This window comes from Tursiops truncatus, chromosome 20, assembly GCF_011762595.2.
Source record: "Tursiops truncatus isolate mTurTru1 chromosome 20, mTurTru1.mat.Y, whole genome shotgun sequence".
Classification (NCBI taxonomy): Eukaryota; Metazoa; Chordata; class Mammalia; order Artiodactyla; family Delphinidae; genus Tursiops; species Tursiops truncatus.
The window spans coordinates 51,531,912-51,556,163 of NC_047053.1; the positions used below are offsets into that span (position 1 = coordinate 51,531,912).

At 44.0% G+C, this 24,252-nt stretch overlaps 2 protein-coding genes across 8 annotated transcripts in view; one reads left to right on the forward strand and one right to left on the reverse strand.

The window, feature by feature from the left end:
- GGA3 (golgi associated, gamma adaptin ear containing, ARF binding protein 3) overlaps positions 1-7,855 on the forward strand; it is a 32,679-nt gene extending 24,824 nt beyond the window's left edge. Inside the window, exon 18 of one of the 4 annotated variants that reach the window (XM_073797738.1) lies at positions 7,693-7,855. Coding sequence is in view for 1 of the 4 variants with exons in the window: in XM_073797741.1 (XP_073653842.1) it covers positions 2,790-2,798 (9 nt within the window). In the remaining 3 variants the exon portion in view is untranslated. Of the gene's footprint in view, positions 1-1,231; positions 2,203-2,789; positions 2,925-7,692 lie in introns of those variants that run through there. The other 3 variants (XM_073797741.1, XM_073797740.1, XM_073797739.1) reach the window with 3 other exon arrangements.
- Positions 1-19,567, reverse strand: part of NUP85 (nucleoporin 85) — a 28,447-nt gene extending 8,880 nt beyond the window's left edge. For 2 of the 4 annotated variants that reach the window (XM_004313643.4, XM_033847575.2), the window contains exons 1-11: positions 18,811-18,963; positions 16,316-16,409; positions 13,996-14,158; positions 9,694-9,764; positions 9,115-9,158; positions 7,914-7,983; positions 6,629-6,750; positions 3,125-3,259; positions 2,898-3,020; positions 2,556-2,687; positions 2,201-2,307 (exon numbers count right to left, since the gene is read on the reverse strand). In XM_004313643.4, the coding sequence (XP_004313691.1) occupies positions 2,201-2,307; positions 2,556-2,687; positions 2,898-3,020; positions 3,125-3,259; positions 6,629-6,750; positions 7,914-7,983; positions 9,115-9,158; positions 9,694-9,764; positions 13,996-14,158; positions 16,316-16,409; positions 18,811-18,843 (1,094 nt within the window). In that variant the 5' untranslated portion in view covers positions 18,844-18,963. The other 2 variants (XM_073797746.1, XM_073797747.1) reach the window with 2 other exon arrangements.
- Positions 19,568-24,252: the final 4,685 nt, after the last annotated feature.

Here is a 24,252-nt window from a genome sequence, read left to right on the forward strand (position 1 = left end):
GATCTGGTGGCTGTGGACCTTCTTCTATGAATAGAGCATAAGGGTCTGTACACACCGCTCTACCCTGAAGCCAAGGTAATGGGCTGGGCCAAAGGTCTGACAAGAAGATTCTAGATTAGGCAAACATTAAACTGGATCTCTTCTTCGTTTTTGAAGGAAGACCTATTTCCTTTTAGTTCGATACTTCTGGAGGACTTTAAGAGCACCAGGAAGATGCCATCTTGCCTAGCTCCCTGTGGAGTGTGTACCAGTTCCTGTTTTCCTTTTGCTGGACAGCAAGAACTAGCAGCTGCAAACCAGAGGGGAAGAAACGAACCCTTGGAGGATTCCCAACTTCTCCTTTCAGCTGTGGGGATAACAGGCAAACACGTGGCCCTTCAGCAGGGGCTGATGAACTGTGGCCTCCAAGGGCCTCTATGCTCTGCTTCAGGATCCCTCTCTGCCCCTTAGGGCCTGGCATAGTTGACATGGGGGTAATCAGGTGCCCCTACAGAAAGCTCCCTTCTAGCGCCTTGAGAAAGGATTCCCCTCATTCCCCTTTCACAGGGTAGTCAGGAACCCAGCTGACATCACACCCAAAGCAGCAAGGCTTTCCTATACCACCAGCCCACTGGCCCAACCCCAGACAGACACACCCCTCTTCCCTGGGAATCGAGCTTGGGCCTGACTGGTACAACACGTGAGAAAGCAGGTGTTCACGAGACCCCAGATCCAATCCTTCCCCATCCAAGAGGGCATTATGTCTAAAACTGTGCTACTCTCTCTGAAGGTACTTCAGCCCTTCTTCCAATTCGTGGATGAGGTCCCGGGATTTGCTTTTCAGTGCCTCTTTCAGAATAGGGTAGGAAGTAGCTTCCCGATCAGAAAAACCCAAACTCCTAGATTCACAGCTAACAGAAATACCTCAGATCCTTTCCTGCTTGCCGGAGCAAGAGACACCCAGACTGAGGGGCTGCAAGCCTTACCCTTCCTCAACTGGCATAAGAGTGATGCCGTTTTCTGTGGCGTTCATAAAAGCCACTCCTCTTCATTGGCATGTCCTTATCTTTTCCTTCTACTGCCACTGAAAAGAACAAGGTATTTTCCCTTTTTATTGTTCCTCCTCCTTGCTCTGTTCAAATCTGTTTTGATCTTAAAAATCCAGATGTGGCTTATGAAGGAAGCCCTGGAAGAAATAACCCACTGCTGTTTAGACAACATATTCAGGAATGCCTATTACTTCAAATTATAGGCAGAGTCCCTGACAAAGCCAAATAACGATGCGCGAGCGCCTCTGCGAGTTACTCTCACTAACCCTCCATGCAGATGCCACGCTGGCCGCCAGCCACCATCAGCTGAGTTCTGTAAGTCATCTTCCAGCTCCACTAAAGTCCCTATTTCACAGGTTTGTGCAAAAAATACTGACACAAAGCCCCTTTTCCTTTCTCCAAATCTAACGTCATTTTCCTGAAGCCCTGGCTTGCTTTCGGCCAAACAGCAAGAGTAAGGTAGGGGGTAAGACCTTCCCACCGCCCAGATCTACTAACAAAGATCCAGTCGAAGTCGGTGAATCCGATACGCGAGCAAGGCCATCTGCTCCAGTTCCCAACCTTCTCCCTTCTCCAAGTCTTTGGTGCAACACCTACTTTTCTGGGCTGGACAAGAAGAGAGGGTACATTCTTTCTGACTTACTACACATGGGAATTTCTGGAAAGCTTTACCTTGGATTCAGTTTCACATTCCCTTTCCTGCCTTGCTGAAGGTTCGGGGAAAGGTCTGGGGAGAGGGCTGATACAGAATCCCTGCTCTGAACAGACCCAGCCGGGAGCCCAACGGTGTGGTGGCTCTTGGCTCACCAGAGTGAGACTGTTGAGAAGTCCCTTAAGGTGGCTGCATGTCCATCAGGTTCCAAGAAATAAGTCTGCTGGCTGTTTCCGGATTTTAAATATCAAAGTAATTTCCTGCAACCTTATTTTAAGTAAACATCCCTGAAATGCAAACTGTTATAGACACGTTAGCCCTCCAGCCTCAGGAAGGCCCCCAAGCTTGTCCAGAGAGAAGCCACTGTCTACCTAATGTGGCAAGAAGGTTAAGACACCAACAAGAAGGAACAGGACATCCTAGAAAAGGACGGCAGTGCTGGCTGCACAACACTGCGAATGCACTTCACTGAACTGCGCACCTAAGAGGGTTAGGATGGTGATGGTGCAGCAGGGCCTACCTGCACTCCTTGATCACTTGGTGGATGTCAAACTCGAAGGCTGCCATCAAAATGTTGTCCAGGGGTTCTGGGCTGCTCTCACCTCCCAGAAACAGGTCAAGGCTGGACTGTGGAAAGGTGGTGACCCATTCAGTCGCCAGATGGAAGCAGAGACCCAGGGGGGCAGGCAGCGCTGCTGCATAGGGAACACTGGAGCAGGGTGATGGGGTCCTTCAAGAAGGGGCCAGAGGAAAGGTCCTGCCTGTTCTCCAGGGAGGTTCAACTCAATGAGGCCACACGGTGAAAACGACCCAGCAGGGAGCAGAGCCCCCAGGAGCCCTACTCCCCACCCCCACCCCACGGAGCTCAGACTCACCTGGGCATAGAAGTGCAGGTCCATGGGTTTTACTGTGGGGTGAGAGTACAGGAGCCGGGTCACTAGGAAATGATACCAGTTACTCAGAAGCTCCTTCTGCTCCAACAGCGCAGCTTCATCTCCCAGCATGATCTGAGAAGAGAGATGCTTTCCCTTAGGTTTGGGGGTGACTTCCCGATAATGCTCCTGACCTCGACTGGAGCATCTGGTTGGAAAGCTCTCTCCTTCCCTCAGAGCCAATGAACAGCCCTGTCTCAGGAGGACATGTCGTTGCTGCACTGGATGCCACAGCCCCCGGGGGAAGCCAACTTGGACACTGGCCTGGACTTGCTTCCCACAGACCTTGCAGAGAGACTCGAGGTGAGGACTGGAGGCGAACGTGCCGTCCTGGAGGTGCCGCTCACATCCCTCGTGCCAGTGCTGCCACTTCAGCTCCAGCTCCGTTAGTGTCTGAGTGTTACCAGGCTACCGGAAGAGACGCAGAGAGATGCCATCACCGCACAAACCCCTTACACTCATTGAATGAACCCACCTCCACGACCCAGAAGAGCAGGGCTACTCGCACATACGCTGAGAACAGGCATGGTCCGCATCAGGTCCCCAAGGATTCGGCACATGCCTGCAGAGGTGGGGCTGGTGTTGGCTTCCTTGGAGAGCATCTGTCGGGCCTCATCCAGCCGGCCCTGCAGCACCAAGACGGTCACCTGGGAGGGTACCCAAGAACACAAGCATTCACGGAGGCTCGGAAGCCACTCCCCTTAGCCCACACTGGCTTCCTAGCCTTGGAGAAACGTGATGGTCCCCTCCCTCCAGAGGTAATCCAGTTCATCCAAGCTCCCAGTTTTAACCTATACCATGCTTTTCAAACTGCACGTTGTAACCCATTGTAGGTTATGACCAACTTTTAAAAAATAAATAAAATAGAAAATAAAAAATACCAGAGTGCATCAAATAAAGTATTGGCTCATAAACGTTTCAGTTCAAATACATATACGTATATATACAAACGCTCAGTATAAATACAGTCGATCCTTTCTATTCAGATTCCATATTTGTGAATATGCCTACCTGCTAAAACTTATTTGTAACCCCAAAGTCAATATCCGAGGTGCTTTCACCATCATCTGTGGACATGTGCAGAGGGGCAAAAAATTTGAGTCACCTGATGTGCACATTCCCAGCTGAGGCTGAACGAGGCGGCACTCTACATTCTGGTACCAGCTCTTACACTAAATTAGTGTCTTTCTGGCGATTAGTGCCACATTTTTTGCATTTTTGTGCTTTCTGTTGGGCCCCCAAGCGTTGTGCTGAAGTGCTGCCCGATTCCTAACTGCAAAGGAGGCTATGACATGCCATACAGAGAATGTATGTGTCAGATAAGGAAAGAGAACATACGTGTTAGATATACGTGTTCATTCAGGCAAGGATTATAGTGCTGCTGGCCATGAGTTCAATTTTAATAAATCAATAATACATATTAAATAAGGTGTCTTGAAACACAAACATACACAAGATTATAAATTGATCAGCGGACAAAAATGTTGTGACCAGAGGCTCGAAAGAACCCTGTAATTCCCCTACAAAGAGCGATGGCTCAGTAATCGAGAGCTCAGGGTTCCAGGCAACTTTATAGACCATAACTATCATGAATAATGAGAATCAACATTATATACATGCAAGTATATACGTAAAACATACACAGTAAAAGTTCTTCCATTAAGCCACGCTCAGAAAAGCCAAGGATATATAACCTGACAAGTCCCCAATTCCTCTCTCTAGCCTGGACTTCCTTCTCTGAATTCCAGACGTGTATATCCTACTGCCAGTCAATGTCTCCACTTGGCTCTCCTAGGCATCTTGTTTAACATGCCTGACAGTAAACACCCGGGCACCTCCAACTCACCAACCCACATTCTTCTATTTCTTACACATCCAATCCATTAGCAAATCCTACCACTGTATCTTTAAATTGTACCCAGAATCAAGTCACTTCTCACCATCTCCTGCGCTCAGCTCCTACCCTTGTCCAAGTTGCCACCTCTGCCTGGTTTAGGACCTCAGCCTCCAAACTGGTCTCTCTGCTCTGCCTTTGCTCTGCTCTCAGCAGTGTGGCCAGAGGACCCTTTGAAAACGTAAGTTAGATCACAGTGCTCCTTCGCCTGACTCTCCAAGGTCCCCGTCACCCCATCTGACTCAGGAGTAAAATGGGAGCTCTAACCTTGCCCATCAACTAGCTCATACATTTATGCCCTTCAACGAATTTAATCATAGCAGCCATGTGGGGCAGGTGTTGTTATTATCTCCATGGTACAGAGGAGGGAACTAAAGGCTGTTAAGTAGCTCATTCAAGAGCTCACAGCTGGTAAGAGGCAGAGCTGGGATGCTAACCCGGGCAGTTTGGCACCACAGGCCATGTTCTTACCACTCAGCTACGCTGCCTCTCTAAAAGCTAAAGCCCTTACCCCTCCTCGCCTTCTTCAGGTCTCTGCTCACATGTCACCCCACAAGGGAGGCCTTCCTTGACACCCCTACTCTAGCACTCCCGATTCCCCTCCCCTGCTTTATTTCTCTCCACAGCACTTCACTTTTACACATGCTACATGTTCGACTTGTTTCTGTATTTATCTCCTGTCTCCTCACCCAGGATGTAAGCTCCGTAAGGGCAGGAATCATTGCCCTCTTTGCTCATGGTTGTTTCTGCAGTGCCTGCAAACAGTAGCACTCAATAAATACTCAGTGAATGAATCAGAGACTCAAAATCTAGGCCCAATGATTTCTGAGCAAAGTCTCTCCCCATTACCTGCACAGATCTCCTGGCACCAAAAGGCCCAGGAACAGCCTCGAAGGTGACAACTCCTTACTTGAATTTCAGATTTTATAAGTCTCCATTATTCAAGTCAACCAGCAACCTCCTCCCTGCTCCCTCCCAATTGCATCACAGGTCGGTAGAGGTGACTGGGAAAGTACTGCTCTCACAGAAAGAGAATACATACACACAGGCTGACTTTCAAAGTGATAATCCAAAGTGACTCTGGGATCATCAATGTCTTTGTTTTGTTTTTGTTTTTTAAATATTTATTTATTTATTTAGGCTGTGCCAGGTCTGAGTTGCAGCACGCAGGATCTTCGTTATGGCAATACAGGCTCTTTAGTTGTGGCATTCAGAATCTTTAGTTGCGGCACACGTGTGGGACCTAGTTCCCTGACCAGGGATCAAACCCAGGCCCCTTGCGTTGGTAGCACCGAGTCTTAGCCACTGCGCCACCAGGGAAGTCCCAAGGTCTTTGTTTTTAATAGCTTTACTGAGTTACAATTTATACATTATAAATATTCACCTGTTTAAGTGTATAATTCGATGAATTTTAGTGAGTTCCCAAAGTTGTGCACCATCACCATAATCCAGTTATTAGAACATTTCTATCACCTCAAAACAACTCTCATGCTCATTTATATCAAACCCCTACCCCAGCAGCTATCCATTGGTTTTGTATTATCTTCATGCTTTCTAACCCTTAGATCCACAAAGGAATCAAAATTCCCTTCTCACTGCAAAGTCTACAAAGCATTATTTTTCTTACATGATAACTTAGTTCAAAACTCTCCCACAGGGCTTCCCTGGTGCTGCAGTGGTTAAGAATCCGCCTGCCAATGCAGGGGACATGGGTTCGAGCCCTGGCCCGGGAAGATCCCACATGCCGCGGAGCAACGAAGCCCACGCATCTAGAGCCCATGCTCCGCAACAAGAGAAGCCACCGCAATGAGAAGCCCACGCACCGCAACGAAGAGTAGCCCCTGCTCACCGCAACTAGAGAAAGCCCGGGCACAGCAACAAAGACCCAACACAGCCAAAAATAAATTAATTAAATAAATAAATTCATTAAAAAGGAAAAAAAACAAAACCTCTCCCACGGAGCAGGGAAGAAAAAAGACCTAAGCACGTCTCCGTAATTGCAGACTCAAAGAACCAAGTGCACACAGGGTCAGCAGGCAAACCCTCAGGCCTGCCTGTGAGCACAGGGAAAACAGAATATAAGGTGGAAGGCAGGGAGGCCCAGCCTGCATGAGGATCTTACCAAGTTCCAGAATCTCTCGTGTTTGCTTGGATTCTCACTGCCCAGAACATCTGCCGACAAACTGTCCACCTCACACACATGCAGTTGGACCCAGTCAAGGAGGTGAAGGAGAAGAGGGCCGGCTGGAAGGAAAAACTCTCGTCACACACAAAAGCAATAAATTCCACTTTCCCAAAGTACAGACAACGTAGGACACACGAGCTGACTATGTAGGAAGTGTTTTATCCCTCTTAAGTGAGCACACATGTGGTCCTGAATAAAGGGCTGAGCTAGCAAATGGACTTTTATGGAATGCTTCCTCTGGCCAGGCAGCTCCACCTTTCACTGACTCGTGGGAAGGGTTGGACATGAGACCCAGACCTCACCACCCCACCACCCCTCAGATTCTTCAGAACTACGCAATACTCACTGGCTATGTAAGTCATGGCCATATAGGGACTGGTGCCAGGTATGCAACAATGATAAAAACATAGCGACAGCCCTCAAAATCTACTGGAGGAGGCGGGCACATAAACAACTAATTTTAATTTCAAGTTGCTCCGTGCTTTAGCAGGAGTATGAATAAAAAGCTATGACTGCAAAGAGACTATCAATACACGTTTATAAATAACAGTAAACATAAACCATAAAAGAACGCAAAAAAGCCTGTAGCACCTCCACAGAGAGCCCACTCAAGCCAGGATACCGTACTGACCACAATTTAATTCAAGATCAACAGAATAATTCGGAGTGGACCATTAACTTGTAGGGTTGCCCCTGCCCCAATCACTAGTGAAAGAATTGTCAAAGTGACTTTGCCGCCTACCACCTAATTCCTCTTCATATCCGTAAAACCTTTTTAAAATTTTAAACAACAGAAATGTATTGTCTCACATTTCAGGAGGCTAACAGTCTGAGACTAATGTGTTGGAAGGGTTGGTTCCTTCAGAGGCTAAGGAAGAACCTGTGCCACGCCCCTCCCCTAGCTTCTCCTAAAACTTTCTTAAGCTTGACCAGTCCATGATATAAATATCGACCACCCCTTTCGCACGCTAGTTTAATATTGTTTTCTTGGTATTTTTCAGGGGTCACCTGCCTAAGAGTTTAGATTTTCAGAAGACTGTCTGATTCTTTTTGCAGTATCTGACGAAACAGCAGGCTTCTTTGGGTATCATGTAATACTTTCTGATGGTTACGTTGATGAAAAGCAATGAAAAGAGCATTCTAGGCAACAAAACACTCATCACAACATAGAAAAGGGCAGGGGGACACCTTTGATGCTGTGACAAGATGATTCTGTGCTCACCTGGGGCTACTTCAATAAAAAGAATCTCACAAAGGTTCCAAATGAGCTCCATTGCTGACAGACTGGAGACCTAAGGAAGAAATGGAGACAAAGTTTTGACTGAAAACATTCCTGAGGTTTTTTCTTAAAGCAAAGAAACAAAGGATAGCTTGAAACACCTCATGGTCATTTATTAACTCAACATCTACTGACTATTCCTATGGCAGGGCTTCCCACAAGGCAGCCAGTGAGAGAATTTTAGGGGGTGGGACACAGACTAATATTTTCTATTTTAATGGTTGTGGTTTTAGTTTAACGTGCATTAGAAAAATATAACTAGCTCATTACACCCATGATCTTGATGAATATTATGGTTTAGGAAGAGGCTTTGAGTGTAAAGGGAGAGATGATTTTTAGAAAAATATTCACTAAATAATATTACAATATATAGATACAGCAAAAATTGTCAAGTTGGTATTCAAGGGACTGACATTTAGGAAACAGTCTACTAAAAAGCAAACCCGGGACTTCCCTGGAGGTCCAGTGGTTAAGACTGCGCACTTCCAACGCAGGGGGCGCAGGTCTGGGAACCAAGATCCCATGTGCCGTGGCCAAAAAAAAAAACACAAACCCAATATAAGACACCAAAATAAATCAGGTCTGGACCCTGCCCTTAGGAATATGCAGTATTTCCCTCCCCCATCATTCTTCTGTGCAAAATCACAGAATACCTTAACCATAAGGAAAAATAAATGTTTTGATGACAGAGATAATGCACCAGTCCCTATTCACTACTGAGTTTGAACAATATCAAAATTCTAACCAAAGAAAGAGAATTCTTTAAGTCATCTTCCAACTAAAGTTAAACAACCGGCAGCTTAAAAACGTTGGGTTCATTAGCTGAGTTCAGTTTATGAGACTAACCAGGGATTCCAAAAGCTTAGCTCACTATCTCAGGTGACACAATGTGGTTAGGATTTATATTTCCCGTAAGAGTTGAAAACTAATACAAGTATTTACCAAGCACATCCTTGGGTTCCAATGTGCGAGGCCTTGAAGGGGGCACTGGCAAGTTCAAGATGATTCTTACCACCCCAAGGAGTTGCCTATCTACCTGGAAAGAGAGACTTCTGCAAAACCAGTGATTGCAATGCCACTGCAGGTGGGTGCTGAGGATGTAGCTGGACATAAAGGAGGTACCAGTACAACAAAAACCCCTTACCTGGATGCTAAACTGGCGGTCACTGGCTGGATCTTTACCAGCAACTAACAAAACACAAGACATTTTAAGTGAGCACTAAAACTTTAGTCTTACTGTTATAGCTTCACATATAAGTACTGTGGCTTGTGCCTTCTAAGACCATCCATTTTCACTATAGATTTTTTGAAAAAGCCTTCACAGCTCTGTTGTAGATGAATGATCTTAAACCAAGGCCTTCAAATTACAAATGGCTCTTTCAACTACAATACAGCAAATGTAGACACCACCATGTTATATAAGACTCTACCCAGCATCTAGGAGTCACATGGCTCTCGTGGTTATTATGACTTTAAATCACCAAGGTCAAAGAACTGGGAATGTGATTATCGAAGATCTTGAATTTGGCCCTTCAGCCTCATATGTGTCAACATAGTATGTTCTAATTTGAAAAACGTACTCAAGACAATTGCCAAAAAATTAAGGATTATGTAAGATGGGAAAGTAGGAGTTTTGAACTGGAATGTCAATCAGATTTTAACTTGTCGTATTTATAGCCAGATAAATCCTTCAACTATTATCACATACAAACAAAGTCCTTACTTGCAAGCTGGTGCATTTCCTCCAGGCATGCTCTTATGACTGATCGGTAGTTTTTACTCACTCGAACCAACCTAAAAACAATGAAATGACATAAAAGACGAACCTGGAACAGTTTGTGGTGATAGAAAGTAAGGAACATCTTGTGAAGATAGAAAGTATAAAAAAAAAAAAAAGATAAGAAGTTGCTGAAAGACAGGAGCCAACTTGAAGGAGCTCCTAATGACCAAAGCTGAAACAACTTGAGTGACAAAATAAGTAAAACACCACATAACCCACTGACTAAAATAAATATCCTTGAGTCCACACCGATATTAATAGTTGCAAATGAGACCCACTGACAGACCCTAAAATTAGTGGCTGAAATTTGAGGAGAAATGGGATTTGCATAGTCGCAAGGTTTCTCCCCCAAATACTTATTAGTTACACAGGGAAAGATGGTAACTTTACGGTACAGAAACCACATTAACCACGCAATCAAGGTCAACAACAACATAAGAAGGCCTCAGCGTCATGAATCTTATGATACGATGTACTGAGAAGGACATATCACACCATTTCTGTGGTATTCTTGCTAAAAATGCATAACCTCTGTCCAATCAAGAGAAAGCACCAGACAAACCCAGGACAGTTTTGAGGGACAGTCTCCAAGACAATTGGTCAATATTTTTCAAAAGTGTCAAGGTCATGAAAGAGATGAGGGAGAAAAAAACTAAATGCAATCTCATTTGGCTGCAGAAGAGAAAAAAGGACATTAGTGGAAAACTTAGTGAAATTCAAATAAGGTCTTCACTTAATCATACTGCATCAATTTTTTAAAAAATTAATTTTATTTTTGGCTGTGTTGGGTCTTCATTGCTGTGCGCGGGCTTTCTCTAATTGTGGCGAGCAAGGGCTACTCTTTGTTTCAGTGCAAGGGCTTCTCATTGTCGCGGCTTCTCTTGTTGTGGAGCACGGGCTCTAGGCGCGCAGGCTTCAGTAGTTGTGGCACGTGGGCTCAGTAGTTGTGGTGCACAGGCCTAGTTGCTCCACGGCATGTGGGATCCTCCTGGACCAGGGCTCGAACCCATGTCCCTTGCATTGGCAGGCAGATTCTTAACCACTGCGCCACCAGGGAAGCCCCATACTGCATCAATGTTTAAGTTTCCTGGTTTAAATACCAGTAATGTGGTTATGTAAGATATTAACATTAGAGAAGCTTGGTAAGGGACGTACAGAAATCTACTATCTTTGTACCTTTTCTATAAGTTTAAAATTAGTTCAAAATAGAGTTCTTCAAAAAGGAAATAGCAGATTGTAAAGCAACTATACTCCAATAAAAAATAATTTTAAAAAAATTTGGTAGAAAGGGTTCTACAACTAAGCAGGTGGCAACAACATCATCTCTCCATCATCACCATAGGCTGTTTGAGATAGGAGAGACCTCACAGGTCTATCAGTCTGGGTCTTTGTTTTGGAAACGATGCAAAAGAAGCCTAAATCATGGGGTTTCCCTGGTGGCAAAGTGGTTAAGAATCCGCCTGCCAATGCAGGGGACACGGGTTCAAGCCCTGGTCCGGGAAGATCCCACATGCCACGGAGCTCCTAAGCCTGTGCGCCACAACTACTAAGCCTGCACTCTGGAGCCCACACGCCACAACTGCTGAAGCCCACACGCCTAGAGCCCATGGTCCGCAACAAGAGAAGCCACTGCACCACAACGAAGAGTAGCCCCTGCTCGCCGCAACTAGAGAAAGCCCGCGCACAGCAACAAAGACCCAACGCAGCCAAAAATAAATAATAAATTAATTAATTAAAAACTTTTAAAAAAGAAGCCTAAATCATGCTCTAAACACACACGCACACACAAAGGAAATAGAACAAAACAAACAGAATGCAATTGGCTATTAGTTACCAATATGCACATCCTTAGCAAGAAACATTAGTTCTAAATGAAGAAACCTAAAGGCCACCTACTGGCTCCATTTATTTTCATTCTTATTTTTTTTTTTTTTCTTTCTGGCTCCATTTAAAGATGAACAGAAGGGCTTCCCTGGTGGCGCAGTGGTTGAGAGTCCGCCTGCCGATGCAGGGGACATGGGTTCGTGCCCCGGTCCGGGAAGATCCCACATGCCGCGGAGCGGCTGGGCCAGTGAGCCATGGCCGCTGAGCCTGCGCGTCCGGAGCCTATGCTCCGCAACGGGAGAGGCCACAACAGTGAGAGGCCCGCGTACCACAAAAAAAAAAAATCAAAAAATAAAGATGAACAGAAGCTACGATGGGGGCAGCAGGAGGTGAAGCAACTTGCACACACTGTCTCACCTAATCCTCACTACTCCTTACCCCCTTTCACAGTCAAGATTCAGGCCCAAATAAATAACTCACCCAGCCAAGAAACAAGGTAATATGCTGACCCTCATGCACAAAATAGGAGCTACCATCCCACCATCAGTAGGATATTTACTAATTTATTAATTCAGCAAACATTTTAGAGCACCTACTGAATAGACGCACGAGGAGATCTGGGAACAGAGGGCCCACATAAATAAGACGGGGTCCCTGCCTTCCAGGAATTACAGGACTTCTGACATATTTTTTCCTTGGAGTCACAATAGATTTCTCTGAGTTATCAATATTCTGTACCAGAGCCTCTTGTCACCAGTGATCTCTCACATACAGACACATACATAGACATACAGACACACACACGCACGCACACACGCGTGCGCGCGCTGACCAGGGTATCCTCCAGGGTGATTTATTTGTAAAATGCTTATCAAGGAAGTGAAATACTGTGACACTGTGGTTAATAATAAGACATATAAAACTGGTCTTCGGGACTTCCTGCAGCGGGTGAGGGCTCGATCCCTGGTTGGGGAACTAAGATCCCCCATGCTGCGCAGTGCAGCCAAAAAGTAAAAAAAAAAAAAAAAATTAAAACTGGTCTTCGTCCCCAGTCCGTGACCCACAGCTCCTAAAATCTTTGAAAATTCCTAAGTGATAAGAGTGCTAGAAGCATCTTTTGTTCCAAATCTGGGTGGCTCCTGGATGAGGGCTGGTCACAAGAAAGACCAAGTCGTAATTAGAAACTTGAAATTTTCAGCCCTGTCCCTGACTTCTCTAGAGAGGGGAGAGGGCTGGAAATGGAGATAATAATTGATCATGCCTACATGAGGAAGATTCCATAAAATCTCAATAGCATGGGGTTTGGAGAGCTTCCAGGTAGGTTAATACATCCATGTACCAGGATGGTGACACAACCCAGCTCCAGAGAGACAGAGGTTCCTGCACTTGGGACCCTTCCAGACCATGCCCCACATACATCATCCGGCTGTTTTTCTGTGTCCTTTCTCATATCCTTTAACGAACTGGTAAATGTGTTTCCTTGAGTTCTGTGAGCTGCTCCAGCAAATTAATCAAACCTAAGGTGGTCATGGGAACCTCTGATTTATAGCCAAGTTGGCCAGAAGCTGTGGGTAACCTGGGGACCCACTATTTGTGACTGGCATCCGAATGGGGGACAATTTTGTGGGACTGAGCCCTTAATTTATGGAATCTGATGTTATCTCCAAGTAGACAGTGTTAGAATTGAGTTGAATTGTAGGATACCCAGCTTGTTTCAGAGAATTGCTTGGTGGGGGAAAAATCCCAGACATCTGGTGTCAGAAGTGTTGTGAGGAAAACACAGGAGGGAAAAAACTGTCTTTTTGTTGTTGTTGTTTTCAATACAGATACCAACACTGTCCATTCCCTAACCGTATGAATGGACTCTAAGAAAAACCTAACACAGGGGTTCTCAAAATCCACTGTGCTTAAGACTCACCTAGAGATTTTAGGATCCACCCCTAGAAACTGTGGTGATATGAGGTGGGGCCTAAACAAGTACCTGACCCTGATGCAGTTAACTCATGAACCACACTCCAAACAATTCTAGTCTATAAATAATACAAGTTTTCTGGTCTCTTCACAAAAAAAATGCTTTAAAAATAATTCTTTAAAGACAAAACAAAACTCGCAAGAGTGGAACCTCATTCAATGACTCTCAGGTGCTTGTCTGGCTTAAATTTTATTCTTTGGAGGGTAAGTGAAGTAGGAATATAAACAAAGCAGCAGCCAGCAAGTCAATCAGCAGCCACTCGCACATTCTCTGTAAGACATTTCCATCCATGCCCATTTATACTGTCCACTAAAGAGGACACAAACTAGAACCAGGAGTCCCTGATTTCTCCAGGAGAGCCATCCATCATGCAAAAGGATAAGGACGCATTTCATGCGGTTTCCCACAATTCAGCTCTGGGCTGCAGCACCTATCAGCAGCCTACTTACTGAGTTTTTCTGGATTTTCCAGTCAACTCTTCTTCAATTCTCTGGAGGCCCACAAAGATCCCATGGGATTCATTGAAGAGTTTTCTCAGGATTTGAGAGTAAACATCCTCATTCTTTCGGATTATATGGATAAAGGGGCAACCTGGCATCATGTCTGATTTTTCTGAAACAAAACAGAAAAAAAATTTAACACCTATCACCATCATCCTCATGAAAGAACCCACTCTAAAAACTCTGAGTATCTAATTACAAAAGCTTCAGCTTCTTTGCTACTGATTTCACTTATTAAAAATGATATGAATTATCATTTATCCACACGTGAATTTTTACTTTTCTTTTTTTTTGATCGCGCCACGCAGCATATGGGGTCTTAGTTCCCCGACTAGGGCTCGAACCTGCACCCCCTGCAGAGGGAGCATGGGATCCTAACCACTAGAATTCCCCACACATGAATTTTTTTTTTTTTTTTTTTTTTTTGTGGTACGCGGGCCTCTCACCACTGTGGCCTCTCCCGTTGCAGAGCACAGGCTCCAGACGTGAAGGCTCAGCGGCCATGGCTCACGGGCCTCGCCGCTCCGCGGCATGTGGGATCCTCCCGGGCCGGGGCACGAACCCGTGTCCCCTGCATTGGCAGGCGGACTCTCAACCACTGCGCCACCAGGGAAGCCCCCCCAACACATGAATTTTTAAACACAAATGTTTACTCTCAGACTTTACTCCTCAATTCACTGGCATATTTTGTAATGACCTTTCACCTCCATCAACTGAAATATACTAGAAAAAAAAGAGTAAACTCATTTAATATTAGCCTATGTAATATTCAGTAGACAAGATAAACCTACAGCTGAAGTTTTATATAACATCAAAGTAAATATTATTTTTATATTACTTTTTTACTGCCACTACTCCTAAAACAAAGAATCAAGAACTGACTAAACTATTTTGCAACAGTGATGAAAAGGCTCTATAATAAATTATTAGCCACCAACTTGTGGAAATTTCTTATAAGCAACTTCTCAAATAAGTTGTGATAATGTTCAATGGCTTGTCTTGAAAGTGATTTCAATAGATATAAACAAAAACAGAAAGAAAACCTTGAGTTTCCAACAATCGAGGACAAGCCAGAAATGTTGATAAGCTCTCCTATTAAGTAGGAAAAGGGCCATCCAGACCTAGTCACCGAAGTTTCTCTTCTGAGCAACTTCCACAGCTCTGCCAAACTTGAGATCTTCAATACCAACAGATTCCATAAATATTTAACAACATTAGGGATAATTATTTATTTATTTATTTACTTATTTGGCTGTGTCAGGTCTTAGCTGCAGCTTAGTTGTGGCATGGGCTCTAGAGCGCGGGCTCAGTAGTTGCAGTGTGTGGGCTCTCTAGTTGCGGTGCGTGGGCTCTAGAGCGCAAAGGCTTAGTTGCCCCGCAGCATGTGGGATCTTAGTCCCCTGACCAGGGATTGGACCCATGTCCCCTGCATTGGAAGGCGGATTCTTAACCACTGGACCACCAGGGAAGTCCACGTTAGGGATAATTTTTAACTATAAAATCAAGAAAAACTACATCGCTTAAAAATTACATGAACTTCATACCATGTAATCTGCCAAAATTATATGACCTTCATTAGCTCAATCTGCTCCTTGTAAGAGGAGAACCTCCACATTTGGATAAAGAATGTTGCAAATATTACAAGAAAAATCTCTTCAGCATTTTCTGAGATTTCTCTCTTGAAAAGGAGAAAGGAAAATCAAATATCAAGATTTCAGTTTTACTTTGCTACTAAAGGGAATCAGTATTGGAAAGGTAAGATCCATGTCTGATACCTAATGGAGCTTAGAGAACAAAGCCAAGGACAAATCATTTTGCTCTCCAGCTCATTTGTGCTATGTATTAACAGCCTACGAAATTCAATCAAGTTCACAATGCTAACATAAAGGTAAGGGCTATGACATTTGCAAAAATTCACAATGAGGGCACTATTATAAAGAGAGTTAGTAAAAAAAAATTAATTAATTAAATTAAAAAAAGAGAATTAGTTACTCTGGACAAAAAGGAAAAAAAGCTTCACGTATTCAAATATAAAGAAAATCTTTCTTTAACACTGGAAGACCATTGTTAACCTTTTTTCCTGGACTCAAAATCTGCCAAGTCTCATAAATCAATGAAAATCTTAAATAGCTACATAGTTTCAAAAATGAACAAAATAAGTGCAAAATAAGTGCAACTGTTTCATATTTCAGCTAGTCATACCTGAGAGAAGAAAAAAAACAAATGTGCCAAGATAGATAATCTAAAAGAAAAGAAAAAACAAAACTACCTTTTTTGTTGAAAGACGTTTCACACACCAGCATCTCCCCTGGACCCCAGTCAAAACACATTTGCTTCTTCTGGGAATTCACTCCCGGAATCAACTAGTAAAAAAAATAAGGCACAGAAATTGTTATTCTTCCTAAAGGCTTTGCTTTCAAATTACTTGCAGGTAAAATCCTAGAAGCCAGTGGTCGTGAAAGTTATTAAGTGCTAATCTATGAACACAGCTGAGTGTTGACTGAGCAGCCCTGTCTGTTAGACCCTAAATGAACAAGTGAATTTTGCTAGGCACATCAACCCAGCCTGTCACTTCTGAAGTGTTGATAAAAAGGAAAGCTACACCCCAATCAATTACTATATGGTAATTCAGTGATCTGTAGTTCAGAAAAAGGGAAGTTAAAAAAATTAAAAAGGAATTGAACTGTTTGTTACTCACTAAAAAGACAGAGACCTCCAATCCCATGGCTTCTGTGTCACATCTTTTACGACTTGATTTTTTTACTCCAACTCAGACCAATCCCTCTAAGTCTCGGCTTCATAAATCCAACTGCCTAATCCACACCTTTATGAGCTGTCTAACCTCTAGAGCTATATCCATAACGTCAAGAACCAAAAAAGGAACTCTTAATGCCCAAACCTCATTCCACTCCCCCAGTGGGACCAAGCCTTTCCCAACCGTTAGGAACAATCCTTGTAATATTCCGCTTTCCCTCATCACCGAGTTTATTTTAGCTAAATACGCATCTGTCCTATACCCCAGCAATTCCATTTCTAGGTATTTATCTGCAAAGTAACAACCAAAGAAAGACAACAAGAACTGTAACATATTTTTAAGCGCCTTGACCTAAAAAGATAAGACCACTGGCCTAGAAAAACTGCTCAAGATTATTCTCTCTCTGAATCTACACTTAAACATCCCTGAATCTGCTAATTACTAACTGGCCTTCATGTGCCTTGATAAGAGGAAGCAGCTGTGTGAAGAGCCGGCACAACAACTGCTACACAGGTGACAATGGTTTTCAGGGTTATTCATCAGCCTCCTGAGGGTGTGTTCAGCGTAAGCCCAAAGAGCAGACTAACTCTCAAACACCCACGTGACTGAGTTCGAACTTGCAGAGTTGAAGTTCAGATTCTAGACCACACAGTTCTGCCAAGATCATGCCCCCCTGAGAGGCTGTGTCCACAAGGCCAACCAGTTTCCTACCTGGTCTCCCCAACACCAATGTAAAGCTGGGTTATCACAGGTCAACCATCACTACTGGGGGCAAAATTAAGCTTAGATCATTTTCATTCCATTTGTAAATGCATGACTCATTGTCATGGTTCAATAACAAAGTGGCTCTCCTGGGCTGCACAGGGTGCTGGGAAGGTTTCCCCATCCAAAGATTCGGACATAAGTGAAGGAGGGAAAAGCAAGATAACACGTAGTCTGTAAAAGTTCCAGTGATTCCGATAGCCTAATTTTTCACCCCAGAAACACTGACATAGTTCTTGATAGACATTTAATATTTAAGATACTTTATATATGCATTAAAAGTTAACAATCTATAGCATATAGGAGTAAGCTTTATAGAGAGTAACAACCCACGTTAACTGCTATTTGAGATCTCATGTCTCTTTTTGTCCAGTTAGCTTTGAAATGACTTCTATTTTCAGTTTTTGGTTCTGTCAGATACTGCTTTGCGATCTGATGGCTTTAGCTGAAAACTGAAGGCATCTTAACCTTCTAAAAAGCAAAAATACAAGGTCAGGCAACTTGCAGTTTAGTGGGGCTTACAGGTTACCAAGAGCTAAGAGACGCAGAACAAGCCTAAACGGACAGAAATATTTGACCTAGTCAGGAAAGGCTTTCCTGACAAAGAGGCTCCTGGAGCTTGCATGTAAGAAATGAACAGGATATAAACCTAAGAGAGAAGAGATCCCAGGCAGGGGGAACAGTAGGTGTCTCTTATCTAACAACCATGAATCTCTTTATAAGCATCGTAGGTCACCCACACCTGACATATTCTCTTGAGAGTTCAAATACAACTGAAAGGAAACAGAGCAATAAAAGCAAGAATAGTCGCCCGAAAGAATAATTATATTTAGTAAACCTTGGGCCAGCTCCAGCAAAGCCAAGCTCACGGCGTTGCGATGTGAAGCTTAGCTCGGCTGGGAGAAAAAAGCCCCAATTCCTGTGCTTGGTTCAAGCCCGCTCCTTAAAGCATTAGCCCCAAAGGAAAACCCAAAGAAGTAGGAAGGTCGGGAAGACAAGGGACGGAAAGGGATGGAGTGGGGCCTCCAGGGCCAGGTATTCTGAGTATACAAAGGGGCAGAAACCCAGCGACCACTGCGACCCAAACACGGGCACCTAGTTAATGGGACTTCTGGACGACGGCAACTGTACTGAGGGAAGGGGACGAGCACCTCGCAGGCGGCAGAGAGATAGACAAGCCTGCAGGGACGAAGCGCACCCAATCCTCGGACCTAGAAGGCAAACAGTACTGTTCGAGGCACCCTTACAGTGACTGTCGGCTCGCCATCTAGCTCCTCCATAGCGCAGCACCTCACCGCCCGGTACTCGCAGGGTAGCCAACGCTCCCAGCTCCGGCCTCCCGCTCCGAGCCGGCTGCGAGAGAGGACCCCGTCCGAGCACCTCCCGAACTGCCTGCAGGGCCGAACCTCCAACGCCGCAGGGGTCTCTCCTCTTGGCCACGACCACCCCTCTGCGGCACTCCACACGTGTCTCTCCTTCCTGGCCTCGACAATACGACAGGGAAAACAGCGCCAGCGGCAGCCTATCCACACAGTACAGCTCTCGCCAGATCCGGCGCCGCCACGGACAACCCCGAGCCAGGTAGAGAGAAGGTCCCGGAGACGGCGGGAGCGGCGGTGATGCGGCTGCGCGTGCGCGGGCCGGGGCGAGCGTTGGGCTTGGTAGGGGTGTGAGTGAGCGCACTACCTTACCCGATCCTGGCTTTGCACTCCGCTTCTTGGTCTGCAGGTTGGCGTCGTCGCCGCTGCTTCTCTGAACAGTGTCCGTGGCGAGAGAGCCCTGTCGGTTCTTCGGGCTTGTGTACGAAGGTATTCGCCGCCACTCCCACCCCAAAAGGCTCAAAAGTCATGGGGACAAAATTGATGCAACTGAAACAGCTGTGAAATTGAGACCCCTGGGTTCAATTGAAAACAAATACCGGTTGTTATCTCACAAAAGAAAAGTAGGAAACGACACTCAAATTAGGGAATCCCCGGTCTTATTATGGAAAACCTCAACAAAAGTGCTCCAATAGGGGCTTCCCTGGTGGCGCAGTGGTTGAGAATCTGCCTGCTAATGCGGGGACAGGGGTTCGAGCCCTGGTCTGGGAGGATCCCACATGCCGCGGAGCAACTAGGCCTAGGCCCGTGAGCCACAGCCACCGAGCGTGCGCGTCTGGAGCCTGTGCTCCGCAACGGGGGGCCGCGACTGTGAGAGGCCCGCGACTGTGAGAGGCCCGCGCACCGAGATGAAGGCCCCCGCTCGCCGCCAACTGGAGAAAGCCCTCGCACAGAAACGAAGACCCAACACAGCCAAAAATAAATAAATAAATTTAAATTTTAAAAAAAAAGTGCTCCAATAGCCTAAAGGAGTTATTTATTTTGTAAATGGCGTATTTACAAATATATAAACATACAAGGAATAGAATAGTACTCGTTCTAAATTCCCAGATAAGCGAGTTTTTTCCTTTTTTAACGAACGGAAGGTAATTCGAAATCTTAAAATAAACCTTAGGAAACAGTGCCTGAAAATGTAGCAGCTTTTATTAGTTAGGAAAGAAATTTGATCTGAAAACAAGACAAAATTTCAGTAATTTTCTTGGGGAAGGCTTCTTTCCCTGAGATGATTCTGAATGACCTATTTGAATGGTGAAAATAAGATGACTTGGAGTGGTTAGGAAAATCCTATCCCCCCAATAGTTTGTTCTTTAGAGTTACACACTGTTTAGTAAAGGAAGAAAAATCCTGTGGCTATCACAATTTCATCCAAATTCCTATCTCTGAAGACAGCCATCTATAGGATAAAATTTAGTTTTGCGCAAAATTCCACACTGTTCAACCATCTGTGTCTGGCTGCATATTCCAAATGTTTCACAGAGTTTTACTGATCTGAGTGTTTCTGACACCAGTGGTGTGGCTACGAGAAATTATGCATTCGTGTCCATTTTCTAGTGGGTAAAAAGAGTCCTAATATTTTTCAGAATGTAAAATAAACATTCAGTAGCAGATAAATCAGTTTTTAAAAACTGGTTATTATATCTGCTCTATTAAAAATTCTTCAAGCAGCAGAAGTTAAAGCCAAACTTAGTAAGACATTGATAGAAATCATGCCTAATTTCCTTCAGAAAAAATTATTCTGGGGAACAGGATGAAAGACCAGCAAGGAAAACCATTTTTCTCAAAAGAAGACCTGAGAAAAAAATAAATTTAAGTGCAAAAGAGAGCTCTCCTGTTCACTGCAGGGTGTTGAGCAGAACATGGCCCCTGGCCTCTATCCAGTAGATGCCAATAATATACCCCTCAACAATTGTGACAGCCAAAAAAGTCTCTAGAAGGTGGGGGTGTGAGGATTTGATGAAGGCAGTCAAAAGATACAAATTTCCAGTTTGGGGACTTCCCTGGTGGTCCAGTGGCTGAGACTCTGCACTCCCAATGCAGGGGGCCCAGGTTCGATCCCTGGTCAGGGAACTACAACCCACATGCTGCAACTGACAGTTCATATGCCACAACTAAAGATTCTGCATGCTGCAACCAAAAAAGATCCCACACGCAGCAACGAAGATCCCATGTGCCTCGACGAAGACCCAGCGCAGCCAAATAAATAGTTTTTAAAAGACTAGATTAAAATTAATTAGGTAAATAAATTTAAAAAAAGATGACGGATGTTCAGTAAACCTACTGTGGCCGTTATTTCATGATATAGGTAAGTCAAATCATTATTCTGTATACTTTAAATTTATGTAGTGGTGTTGTGTCAATTATATCTCTAAGACTGGAAGAAAAAAAATGTCTCAAGATATTCCCAGTGTACCCTAGGGGACAAAATCATCTCTTTTAAGAGCTACTGGCATAGATATTCAACCACAGAGGAAGAGAGGAACAACCGGGTAAATATATTATCAATGAGATATCCACCTATTTAGAAGAATTACAAAGACTGATAAGAAAATGGAAAAGTTTTTCAAGAAGTTTTAAAGTGTTCACCTTTTGGTCCCCATAATTGTACTTCCCTGTTCAGTGATGTAATACTACTCAGCTATAAAAAGCAGTGAAATAATGCCATTTCCAGCAACACGGATGGACCTAGAGATGATCATATGAAGTCAGTTAGAGAAAGACAAATATCATGTGATATCACTTCCATGTGGAATCTAAAAAAAATGATACAGGGAACTCCCTGGTGGCCCAGTGGTTAGGACTCGGCACTTTCACTGCAGGGGCCCGTGTTCTATCCCTGGTCAGAGAACTAAGATTCCAGAAGCTGCACAGTGCAGCCAAAAAATAAAATAAAAAATGGAAAATAAGAATTAAAAAAATGTTTAAATGATACAAATGAACTTATTTACAAAACAGAAGTAGACTCACAGACATAGAAAATAAACTTATGGTTACCAAAGGGGACAGCAGGAGCGGCCATGGTGGGGGGCGAGGTGCGGGGGGGCGGTGATAAATTGGAGTTTGGGATTAACATACACACTAAAAATATATATATAAAATAGGTAAACACAAGGACCTACTGTATAGCACAGGGAACTATACTTAATACCTTGTAATAACCTATAATAGAAAATCTAAAAAAGAATATATATATATATGTGTAACTGAATCACTTTGCTGTACACTTGAAACTAACACAACATTGTAAATTAACTATACTTCAATAAAAAAAAGTTCAGTGAATGTATTGTGAAATGGAACAGTATTTCCCTATATTTAATACCCCAGCTGATACATTTAAAGTGAAATGTACTAGCTTCTTGGCTTTGACTGCTGGTGCAAGTTTGGGTCCCATTTTCTTTGCCATGACCCAAGGATAGAAAGCTGGAAGGTTTCCAGAACATCACAGATTCTGTGATTGTCTCCAGATTTCCTGCAGTATTCAGGAATAGAGTATTCAGTATTCCTGCAGTATTCACAGAGATAGCTCAAGTACTCAACTAACCTCTGTTAGAACTGAAGGAAATTTGATGGTATAAACTATGCACCGTTTAGTCGTCTGTGTTATAAATTCAGTTATGTGTTTCTCAGGGTTTTTGGCAAGGATTTCAAGCTCTAAACAAACTCTCTCTGTGATTCTTATTTTCCTGCCCTTTTTAGGAATGATGTTTTTTATTTGGCACCTGACCCTGAAGAGTACATTCTTGCTGGTTCCCCCATTCTTACCCTCTACTTCTATTGACATTTAATTATTCAAATACTGATATTTAATTAGGTTTCTAGAGGAAGTAGGCCTTTCTTGTCCTAGTTAACCCCTAATGGCGAAAACGGCTCAATGCACAACTCCTTCATTCATTCCCATTATGATCCAGGAACTGAGCTAGGTGCTCCGAACAAAACTGTAAACAAGACAAGCCTTTCCTTTAATTGAACTGCCATTCTGCTCAGAGAGACAGCCAAACAAAAATTAAGTCAAAGCAACTTGACTGGTGTTCCCACCACTATTCTAGGATATTTTTTTTTTTGCATGTTTTCTCTCTGAGGACTTCCATAGGAGCCTGGATGCAGTTCTACAGTAATTAAGCTCTGTCTGGGCTCTGAGTCAGAAAGTCTCAGGTCTACTGGCTCTACCACTTCAAGCTGGGTGACCAAGTTGCCTGACCTTTCTGTGTCTCAATTTCTTCATTTGTAAAATGGGGATAATAATAATAGATGTCTTGTGAGGATTAAAGGCTTAGTACAGAATCCCCACATAATAATAACTCAGTTAATGTTTGCCAGTCTTCTTCTTTTCTGTATATACTACTCCTTGCACATTTTTTCCCAAAGCACCCTTTTCTAGTGCACAGCCACCCCCTTTCCCACTCCTATGAAAATGATAGTGGGAGAAACTTAATGTTGGGAAATTTCTGTTTTTCCACAATTTTTTTCCTGGAAATTGGAGAGACTCTCAGTAGATTCCCTAGGCTCAGCTCACAGAATTACAGTTTGTCCTTGGAACATGTATTATTCACACGTTTGAATACACTTAACTACCTTTTATAGAACTCCTCCTTTGCCCGAAGGTGGTTTTGTAGTTTAGCGTAACTTTAGAGCAGGGGTACTGTAGGACACACCTGTCACCTAGAAGCTAATAACTAAACAACCATTTGATTATTGGAGGCCCGCACATTTTACTGATGGTAAATTTAACATGACATATTCCTCTTTGATGGTTCTATAGTCCTACAAACCTGGGAAGATGTGTGATGTCAACATAAGACCTGGGTTCAGGAGAGCAAGGAGGGCATCTCTTTTGCTTTCTCTACAGTATCCGGCACAGCACCCAGCACGTTAGTTCCCTGGCCTATAATAGAAGCTCAATCAACACTACTTGGCAGATGTGTGATAATGGGCAAGTTACTTAACTCTTTGAGCCTCAATAGTAAATAAATACTAATCCACTTGGAAGGGTTTGTATAAGGAGAAAAAGAACTAATTAGTAAAGCCCCACTCAGTGCCTGACATATGGCAGTTGGTTCTCTTCCCCTTTCACTTCTTGTATATTTCCTACCCTTCCTACCCTTCCTACCCGCCCCCCCACCCCCAAATTTGAGACACGGACTTTGCCCAATGCCTAGCACGGGATCTTTTTTTTTTGGCTGCGTCGGGTCTTCATAGATTTGTGCGGACTTTCTCTAGTTGTGGCGAGTGGAGCTACTCTTAGTTGCAGTGTGCGGGCTTCTCATTGTTGTGGCTTCTCTTGTTGTGCGGGCTTCAGTAGTTGTGGCATGC